The 10,828-nt window shown below is 38.8% G+C and overlaps 1 protein-coding gene across 1 annotated transcript; it reads right to left on the reverse strand.

Moving 5' to 3' along the window:
* Nucleotides 1-33: 33 nt before the first annotated feature.
* LOC131525481 (digestive cysteine proteinase 1-like) lies at nucleotides 34-10,284 on the reverse strand. Its single transcript, XM_058753141.1, has 11 exons — nucleotides 9,529-10,284; nucleotides 9,232-9,291; nucleotides 9,063-9,155; nucleotides 6,025-6,197; nucleotides 5,687-5,936; nucleotides 5,400-5,595; nucleotides 3,488-3,678; nucleotides 3,288-3,379; nucleotides 2,697-2,858; nucleotides 2,262-2,451; nucleotides 34-346 (listed from the first exon to the last, which is right to left on the reverse strand). Exons 1-11 carry the CDS (start codon nucleotides 9,572-9,574, stop codon nucleotides 159-161), a joined length of 1,641 nt encoding a protein of 546 aa, XP_058609124.1. The 5' UTR covers nucleotides 9,575-10,284; the 3' UTR covers nucleotides 34-158.
* Nucleotides 10,285-10,828: the final 544 nt, after the last annotated feature.

Consider the following 10,828-nt stretch of genomic DNA (forward strand, 5'->3'; position numbering starts at 1 on the left):
TTTGCAGCATGAAATCTTAATGTGATTTTACAATGAACAAGCATTTTATTATTAAGATTTTCCATTTATTGACATTCCAACTGATGCACAATAAAACTGTGATCACTTGTACAGCATCTGCAATTAAAATAGTCAAAAACAATTATTGTATGAGTATATTAAGCTAATGTCACATAAGTAGCATCAGTGACCACACCACAGTTGTTGTCTTTCATGGACATCAGTATATAACCATCATTGCCCCAGTAAGTGGACCAGGAGTTCTTCACTAGCCAATACGGCTCATTATTCATTATCCCATAACCAACTGCTAGCACAGCATGATCCAAGTCATCAGTCCCGTTTTCTGTGGATATCAAAACAAAATATGAATTGCTGGTTTCTATAGAAAAGAGTACTGCATACTTGAATTTAGGCAATCTGTAAGACATTGCTGTACTCAAAATAATATGCATGCACTTGTATGTACTTTGAATATAAAATATTAACTGTGCATCAAATTTTATAAAAAAAAAAAAAAAAACTGAAATTGTTTCGTAGACCAAAAACTGGTCTGAAATTGTCATCGTAGGTGCATGTCCACTGTGAGAGACATAATCTAAAAAAAAAAAAATCCAGAAATCACAATGTATGATTTTTTAACTATTTATTTGTATGATACAGCTGCAAATAAGTATTTGAACACCTGAGAAAATCAATGTTAATATTTGGTACAGTAGCCTTTGTTTGCAATTACAGAGGTCAAACGTTTCCTGTAGTTTTTCACCAGGTTTGCACACACTGCAGGAGGGATTTTGGCCCACTCCTCCACACAGATCTTCTCTAGATCAGTCAGGTTTCTGGCCTGTCGCTGAGAAACACGGAGTTTGAGCTCCCTCAAAGATTCTCTATTGGGTTTAGGTCTGGAGACTGGCTAGGCCACGCCAGAACCTTGATATGCTTCTTACAGAGCCACTCCTTGGTTATCCTGGCTGTGTGCTTGGTCATTGTCATGTTGGAAGACCCAGCCTCGACCCATCTTCAATGCTCTAACTGAGGGAAGGAGGTTGTTCCCCAAAATCTTGCAATACATGGCCCCGGTCATCCTCTCCTTAATACAGTGCAGTCGCCCTGTCCCATGTGCAGAAAAACACCCCCAAAGCATGATGCTACCACCCCATGCTTCACAGTAGGGATGGTGTTCTTGGGATGGTACTCATCATTCTTCTTCCTCCAAACACGTTTAGTGGAATTATGACCAAAAAGTTCTATTTTGGTCTCATCTGACCACATGACTTTCTCCCATGACTCCTCTGGATCATCCAAATGGTCATTGGAAAAACTTTAGTCGGGCCTGGACATGTGCTGGTTTAAGCAGGGGAACCTTCCGTGCCATGCATGATTTCAAACCATGACGTCTTAGTGTATTACCAACAGTAACCTTGGAAACGGTGGTCCCAGCTCTTTTCGGGTCATTGACCAGCTCCTCCCGTGTAGTTCTGGGCTGATTTCTCACCTTTCTTAGGATCATTGAGACCCCACGAGGTGAGATCTTGCATGGAGCCCCAGTCTGAGTGAGATTGACAGTCATGTTTAGCTTCTTCCATTTTCTAATGATTGCTCCAACAGTGGACCTTTTTCACCAAGCTGCTTGGCAATTTCCCGTAGCCCTTTCCAGCCTTGTGGAGGTGTACAATTTTGTCTCTAGTGTCTTTGGACAGCTCTTTGGTCTTGGCCATGTTAGTAGTTGGATTCTTACTGATTGTATGGGGTGGACAGGTGTCTTTATGCAGCTAACGACCTCAAACAGGTGCATCTAATTTAGGATAATAAATGGAGTGGAGGTGGACATTTTAAAAGCAGACTAACAAGTCTTTGAGGGTCAGAATTCTAGCTGATAGACAGGTGTTCAAATACTTATTTGCAGCTGTATCATACAAATAAATAGTTAAAAATCATACATTGTGATTTCTGGATTTTTTTTAGATTATGTCTCTCACAGTGGACATGCACCTCGATGACAATTTCAGACCCCTCCATGATTTCTAAGTGGGAGAACTTGCAAAATAGCAGGGTGTTCAAATACTTATTTTCCTCACTGTATACATATTTACCAAAATGTTTCCATCTAAAAAATGTTAAAGTTTTGCAGATGGAAACCTTTTTTTTTTTTTTAGAAATAGCATGTATATTTGTTATATTACTTATCTTATTTTGTTAGATATATTTGATGATCAGGCAAATTATAACAAGCAAATATGTTAAATATTGTGAAGACTCACTGCATGCTGGTTCGTAATACACTCCATTGCTGTAGAAGGCGAAGGACCGATGAGCAGCATCAATGCTGACTGCTGCAGGGCCGAATTTAAAGATAGCAGCCTTCAGTGCCACAATATCACCACTGGTCACATTAGTGTAACCGCTCAACTTTGCCACCATGGAGGACTTATTGAAGTGACACAAACCATTCTGAAACACACACAGTGATCGGATTAGTGATGCTCTTTTAACCACCAAAATCTGATGGATCAAAAACATAGCTTCTACTTTCTAGAAAGCAAATTATAATAGGTGGACCTTTTCACACAATCAGGAAATAGTGTTTGTGATTATAGATGTCAATTCCTGTACAGTTTTGCAGGGACCTATACAACTATTTAAATCAATCAGAAATGTTTGAATTAGGTGGAGATGTGAGGTGTATGTACACACACCATGCCCATATATCCTCCATAGCTCTCCGTTGTAGAAATGCCACCATGTTTCATCATCCACTCAAAAGCTCTCCATTCCTCTCCTCCATCACAACCATTATTTCCAAATCCCCATGTACAGTCGACCAGCATCTGCTGGGACAATGACGTCAGCTGTCCCGTCTAACAGAGAGAGAAAGACAAGCACTAGTTCAAATCGGTGTCAGTGAATTAAAATATTTGATTCAGTTGGACATTACAAAGATCAGCTCAATCAATCAACAGATTATCATTATGTAAGACAGACGTTGAATAATTTAAAAAATAAATAAATACATCATTAAATTTTATGACAGCATCTTTTTTTCTTTCATGAAACATAAGCAGGTCATCTGTTTCTTGACCCATATAACAGAGACAATAAAAGGTTCAGAGTTTTGTATATTTTTGATTATAAATATGATAAATACTGAGCAGTATAACAGACTGTTTTTGTACAGATAAAATGACTGGAGGTGGCTGATGCCTGGATTCTTGCACATTTAAGTTAAAAATGCCCTGCTCTTAAAAAATTAAGTGGATATGGTGTCTAGGCTTTTTATGTAGACTTACCTTCAGGAAAAGTGCTCCCTCTAGTGTTCCAGTGGTGGCAAAGCTCCAGCAGGATCCACACACAGCCTGGTCTTTCACTGGTGTCACAGCACCTGAAAATACATAATATGTAACAATAAACGTGTATAATCTGAATCACTAAACATGCATGGAACGATTCTGACTTCACATACAACCCAACAAATTCAAGATATACACACCATAGAGCCTCCAGTCTATTGAATCAGGGGTGGCTATAGAGCGGATTTCAGAGGGAAAATGCTGAGCATTTTTGTGAACATGAGTCCTTTTATGTCCTCTCATCATGGCCAGCTCTTCCTGTGACCGATCAGCCAGGTGATTGACAGAGAGGGAAAAAGAAAGACCTGCTCTATTCATAGAGTGCACATACCTGAGGAAAAATGTATGTAAAAAGAATGTCTTCAGACAAGTACACAGACTGCTTCCTGTTTTTCATTATAGAATTTTGTATAGATTATTATGGCTCCATATTCTCATTTATTTCTAGGTAGCTAGCATGTCCATGTAATGTAACCAAGAGAAAAAAAAAAGCTTCATAATTGGTGTCTTTTTTCCCTAAATTTTAAAGGGGTTGTTGATTGTGATTTCACTTTTTTTGCATTAGTGTGTAATGTTTCTGTTTGAGCATAAACAATATCTGCAAAGTTACGACGCTGAAAGTTACAATTATGGCAGTTTAATGCCTACAGTTACGGCTCATAGGGACTACAACGAGCTCCCTTCCTGGGTTGGTGACATCCCAAACCTTGAAATTTCCATGAACCCCGCCCCCGGGAACATGCATCAAAGGGGCCATGGCCATGCTGCCTTGCTTTAGAGAAGAGGAAGAGTTGTTGCCATGCCGTCAAAACTAGGGGTGCACTGCGATTCTGTCTTATAGCGATTCTAATGGAATCACCATTTTCAAAATCAGTGTTCTAAAGCAGCGGTTCTTAATCATGTTCCTCACGTCCCCCTGCTCTACACACGCTCTGCATCTCTCTCTCTCACCTGATTCAGATCATCAGCTCCAGCAATGAACAGCGTTCCAATTATACACTTTACGTGTATTGAGAGACAGATATTTTTCACTTAGCTACGAGAAACATTAAACATGGGCGTGCGTGCACGCGGTTGCCGTGTTAGCGAGCAATACATGGTGGCAAATACTTCTTACGGTTACAAAAATGCTACAAAATAATCATGTATTCTGCTGTATTAAAGCTTTAATCAGGATAAAACCGTATATTAAAAGCTAACATAAGCAGTAGGGCTGGGCGATATATCGAACACGAAATTCATGCGCATCTTGTCAGTAATGCCAGTTCCGTGATTAGCGCTAAATCTCCATCACCTGTTTTCAAATAGAGCGCCATTTAATACACAGAGCCGTAGCTCACTGACAAGCTACGCAATATCACGTTCATTATCGAAGGCGATTCATCTGTGATAATGAACGCAATATTGCATAGCTTGTCAGTGATTTAGCGTTAATCACAGAACCGGCTTTACTGACGAGATGCGCATGAATATCGTGTTCCATATATCGCCCAGCCCTAATAAGCAGTAGCATTTATAAATAACAGCATATCTAAAAGTATGAAACAACAACAAACAAAAAAAAAAACATACAATTCTGAAACATCCTGTAAGAGCTGTGCTTGCACAGGTTCTGCGCGATCCTCTTCACTAATATTTTCTGGGTCTCAATCGGGCTCAAATTAATAAGCAATATTGACGACGCCATTGTTTACAATACAACCGGAGCACATTCTGAGGAGAGGGGCGTGACGTTTCTGAACACGCACTATGCAGTTTAGCGAATCACAATACACTGGGCCAGCTAACCAATCAGCCCAATTCTGAGGGAGGGGCTTCATAAAACCAGGAAATCATCAGAGCATTCATAGGAGAAGGGACAGAGCGGTATAGAATAAAAGGTAAATTATGTGAAAAATAATTTTAGTAATGGTACGTCATAATAATTTGATTTTTTTTAAATGAAGCATTAACACATATTAGACTGCACTCCATAAACACAATCAAGCCTAGAAAAAAAGCAGTCAACCACCCAATACAACTCTCTAGTAATGTTTCTTAGTTTTTCCTCACCGAATATTATGTACAAAGTTGTGCTCACGCTCCTCATGCTCCTTTTCATTTTCATATTTACGCTCATACTTCTCCTTAAAGTGGCCAAACATACGGTGGGCGTGACCAACGGGGGAGGTGTGGAGAAGGTCTTGGATGGGGTTGGCCAATAAATGATGCTCCAGACCAGGACCAGGAAAGTCACCACAGGTCATTCCTAAACACAAAAATGAGCATTTGATTAGATGGTTTGTAAGTGGCAGAAAAATTTCAAATCACTGAATGTGTTATGCATTTATTGTATTTACCTCCAGGTAGTTTGAAAATGTCTGAATCAATTTGAGGGCTGAAGTCACTGTAGTCGATAAGGTATTTATCATAGTGGGACCCCAAAAGGGTATTGAAGCCCATCATCTCATAGTGGTGTGGGGTGGCTGGGGAATCATTTCCCTCTGGACGTGTGACCCACAGACGATACGTGTTCTTCTTATGGCCAACCTGAGTGACGTTTTTCCAGACCTCACACAGATTGCCTGCGTAATACTCCATCTTTTCAAACTGCAAAACAAACAATTTCAAAAACATTTCAGCTTTGTTCCTTTGGTTTGCTCCACAAAAGATAGTAAGTCATACAGGTAGTACATACTTCAAAACCCTGCAGATCAGGCAGTGCTTTCGTTGGAAGTATTGGATCCTCCTTGGTACCATTAAGCTGGAAACACTTCATAGTATTGAATTCGGTCTCAGTGGTGACTGGTGTGATCTTGTAAGTGGCACCATAATCAAAGTCATTTCCAATAAAAAAAGTGCACACGGTACCTATAGACCGCAGCAATTAGAAAAACATCATAATATAAAATACCAACAGATTGTCTCCATAAACATGTTTAAAGTGCCTCTATTATGCCTTTTCGAATATTACCTTTCATGCAGTGTGCCATGTAGCTGTATGTATTGTCTATCTGCAAAGTTGTGAAGCCGACAGTGCACGATAAATAAAAGTTATTGTCTATTTAAAAAAAAGAGTCGACTCGCAATCGCCTAAACGAGTCGTCAGGATTCGAATCTTATTCTGTTAAGGCTGTACGTCACTTAGTAATACATTTGCATAATGTCCGCCCACTTTCTCGCGAACAACTTGCCATTACATCTTATATTTACCATAGACTTGTTTACACTTGGTTTTATGGTGCTAATCAAGGTACATAATGATTTAATAATTATAAAATAATTATTTCTGCCGTAATTATCCTAAAGCAGCATTTTATCGAAATAGTTTTTAAAAAACAATGTTAAAGTGAACAAAATATTGGTAATTCTATCCTTACACTTACAGTTTTTAATAGAATACATCACATTTGGCCTGGCGGTCGCATATGGTCTAGCCGCAGAAGTTCAAATATTTTAACGCATCAGCAGCTCAAATCGGATCCGAATTTTATGATCGGAACTCCACGCAGCACCCGCACTACTCTCCATTCGAAATGAATGACTTCCGGTCTGTCGCTTGTCGTTCGTCGGAGATAGTGGAAAGGCGGCTTTACGACTGAGAAACGTCCTGCTTGTGAATCAAGGTGCGTTCACGCCATATCATAATAACCGTAATTATGAGATACCAACTTGTAAAAATCGTTCACGTCCTCATAGATGTCGTAATTACAACTTGTGAACTGGGAGTTTTCTGAGAGCTACGGCTTGTACCACGTGACCGCTGCACCTCAGCTGAACCAGCGAAAAATGGCGGCGCTTTCAAAGAAAGCTATACTGCTCTAAAAAAAAGGGGGAAATCGATACATATAGATAGGCTACTATAATGTACTATAATATAAAAACATTATGTAAGTGTTCATACTGTTATTATTTTGTTGTTGATTGTTTAGGTTAGCAATATTTATCGCCGTGATTAATAATAACAAACACACCGTTTGTAATTATTTTTTGCCTGACACGGTTTCTGTGTTCTGCAATATTTAGCAGTAGCATACAAATGTAATGTGTTTTACAGCTGCCAATAACATTTTTTACGCGGTCGCGGGTTCATTTTGTTGACTGTCGCTATAGAAACGGATAATCCTCAGTCCGAGGACGTGAACAGTAGCGTGAATGCAGCGACTAAGTGAGTTCCAGATGCACTACACTAGCCTGCCACCTGCTGGCGAGAGCAGCCGCTTGCAGTCGGGGCGGAATTAAAAGTGGAGACGTACAAATCGGACACTTTCTGCTCCCGGTAGTGACGCTCTCACGGTGTTTGCATAGTCTCATCACAGATGAAGTAAATGAAATGCTATATTTCTCAAATACACAGAAACGTTTTCATGAGCAACAGAAACACTTTTTATATACAGCGCCATCTGTTCATGAAAAAAAGTTACATATACTATTTAAATACCAATAATGTGAGGGTATACATGCTTTTATCAGTGTTTTATTGATAAACGTGATTCAACAGTGCGACAACACTAAAATACTTTTACTGTTAAAAACAACACAGATTTATGAACATTATTGGAATTAGCCTTTTTCACACTTCCGCGTTCCTGGCTTCCGGATTGGCGCTTGCAGGGTAAAAGTTTTTCCGGTGACAACAGCGGCCATACCGAACAAGAATGAGTTCGAGAATCAAAGTCTTTTTTTACAAATTAGATCCTATGAAAATGCTTGAACTGCCGGTACTGTACTCTACAAAGCGCAAACATTTCACAATTAACTGTTTGTTCAGCTCGGTTCATCACAAATACAAGTTAGATTAATTCTAAATGGTGGCATTTATAATTCAGTTAGCTTTGGCATTCTGTCCGTTTGGTGCTGGCTGTGCATTATGAATGTCCACGTGATTTTTTCGCTATTACTGTTATTATTATCATTAAAATGTTGTATTTTCTAATTACTCTCCTTTGCTATTAATGTGATGGCGTAAATGTGCATTGTATAATGTGCCCTGGGAAACACACATTAAACAAGAGATGACTTGGATTCACGGCTTTGTTAAGTGCATTATCTCACGAGTCAGCGGTCTGAGTGGCCATATAAGTTACAAACAAGTAAAATGTTATTTCTTCATAGATTAACAACAACTTGGAAAACAGAAAATGTAAGAAGCATTATTTGAGAAAAGTGCATACTGATATAATAGAGGCGCAGGCCTGTAACGGAACTAACTTTACCCTGTGCTGACGTAATTTCCGATTTTTGTGAAAAAGGCTAAATTGAATTGTTAGAATAAACACGCAACACACCTGGTGCTTGTCATCGCAGAATCGAACCAATGAGGATAAAGTGTGTCGTCATCAAGGCTCTTGCAGCCGATTTTGTGCAACTGCAGCGTCTGGTCTCGTTTTGCTCTCGCGGTACTTTGATGGCACATGTGATCAAAGGCGGCGGCGGCGCCGATGAATGTTCTAACCAGAATGCTTTGGTTTTGTCAGGCAGCAGCCGATTTTTGCGGCGCCGCATGAAGTCGAACGCACACTGATTCCTCGAACTGCTTCACAGGAGTCGTTTAAGAATCATTTAGAAATTAGGTAAAATTAAATATTTTTTGAGAAAACTAAAGTGTTTTTTTGACCTTGCAAGCATGTAAACCTGTTTTGGGAGACTCATAAAACAATATCAGCAATCTTAAAAGTGGCATAATAGGGGCACTTTAAATACTGTCTGATTTTATTTTATTATCTGATAACTAACCATGATAATAGTCGATTCGACTTCTGTTCCCTTTGAGGTCGTACCAGGCTTCAAATGGTTCCTTTATCTCAGCATACGGCAAGGAAAGCAGACCTACATAAAAGGGATTTGTAACTTTAAAAAGAAGTCTACTGTACTGGGATGTACTGTGTACGTATTAAAAATGTACCTTTAACATGATGCATCTTTCCAAAATCAGGAACTGTTCTGCCACCAACTGGTGTGGCATCTGGGGAAGAAAACAAATTTCTAAACAATACAAAACATAATAGCCTATATACACAACGAATGCAAAGCGTAACATACTGAGCCTAAAAATATACTATTGTATTTATCCTCAACACATTGTGTTAAAAACATCATCACAGGAAACGTCTCAGCCGCTAAATCACAAGATCAACTATCATACGCTTTTGTGTTTTCTTCCTGTTGTGTGTTGGTTTGTCTTTTATAGACAGAACTTTACCTGCAGCACACACCAGCAGCACGAACCCAGCTAGAAGAAGCCACATAGTGTAATCTAAAGAAACCAGACATCCACTGGAGATGACAATACACCTTCTACGTCTGGAAAAAATCCCAAAACAAAACGAGATCACGCAACGGTTTAATGTGAATGTGCTTACGCCAAAGACGACTCACGATAGCAGAAAGCTCCAATAAAAACACGGGGAGGGACTAAATTAAAGTCATATGACAAGAGTGTCTACTGCTGTCACATGACTGTAGTCAGCTGTTTTCTTTGACCAAATTCCTCTATGGTGGGTAAAATTGCTGACTTCATTTCTAACTAGACGTTCACAAGTAGTACATATCTTAAACATGTTTCTGGCTAAACGAATCACTTTAAAAAAGACTTAAGCGCCAGAGAGAGAGAGAAAAAATCTGTTAAGTGAAATGTAGTGACATGCGAGATGGAAAGTAACATTGCAGAAATGCTTGAAACATGAGATGAGCTACTGAGAGTGAAAAAAAAAAAAAAAAATAGTAGACATAAGAGGATTAGACTTCGTGATTAAATTATCACAGATAATGTAATCAAGTAGGCTACAGACCTCATGTAGATGTAAGTTTATGACACGCCCCTGTGGCGATTCTGGCTTGGTGCCCCGGCGAAATCTCATCGTCCCCAGTTCTCTTTTTCACGAAAGTGTGCTTTTATTTATTTAGTACAATTTCATATTTACACTTTGTTCATGTCACACATGCTTTTAAGTATCACACAGCGTTCCTTAAATCAACGGTCAAGACTAACCTTTACACATTTGCACAATGTACAATGTTTAACCCTTTTGTTGTCATTTGTTAATGTTTAACAATTGTCCAGAATAACTTTTTAGTGAGTGTAGGTGCTTGCAAGTCACAAGAAATGGAAGTAAACAGAGAAAATATTCAAATATTAAAAATACCTTTTAATTAAGTTTATTAAAAATCTCTGGCGCTAGTGAAGTGTGAGAGATTACTCTTCCCTCCAGCAACCTATCACTCACATGAGATCACAGCAATGGCAAATAACAATCCAATGATCCAATCAATTTACGATTGACAAAGTCAAGTTCCAAGTTCCAACCAATTTTTTTTTTTTTTTTTTGAGAAGCTATTTCATTTGGATATGCATAGGGAAGGAAAGATTATTTAACGTTCTTTTTTATGCCGATTTTAAGAAAATGTAACAATTTTCCTGTTACATTTGCACACAAAACTCTAGCAAAAAACAAACAAAAGTAATCTGACAATGAAGTTTATCAAAGTGTATTAATGTTATA

The sequence above is a fragment of the Onychostoma macrolepis genome, chromosome 19, assembly GCF_012432095.1.
Source record: "Onychostoma macrolepis isolate SWU-2019 chromosome 19, ASM1243209v1, whole genome shotgun sequence".
NCBI classification, from domain to species: Eukaryota; Metazoa; Chordata; class Actinopteri; order Cypriniformes; family Cyprinidae; genus Onychostoma; species Onychostoma macrolepis.

What these genes read in the sequence shown, in the direction of transcription:
- LOC131525481 (XM_058753141.1), bottom strand. Translation starts at nt 9,574, where the DNA reads ATGTGGCTTCTTCTAGCTGGGTTCGTGCTGCTGGTGTGTGCTGCAG. An exon ending in AATAGACTGGAGGCTCTATG is followed by an intron (nt 3,380 to 3,487) that starts GTGTGTATATCT and finishes ATGTATTTTCAG; the next exon opens with GTGCTGTGACACCAGTGAAA. An exon ending in AGGGAGCACTTTTCCTGAAG is followed by an intron (nt 2,859 to 3,287) that starts GTAAGTCTACAT and finishes TCTCTCTGTTAG; the next exon opens with ACGGGACAGCTGACGTCATT.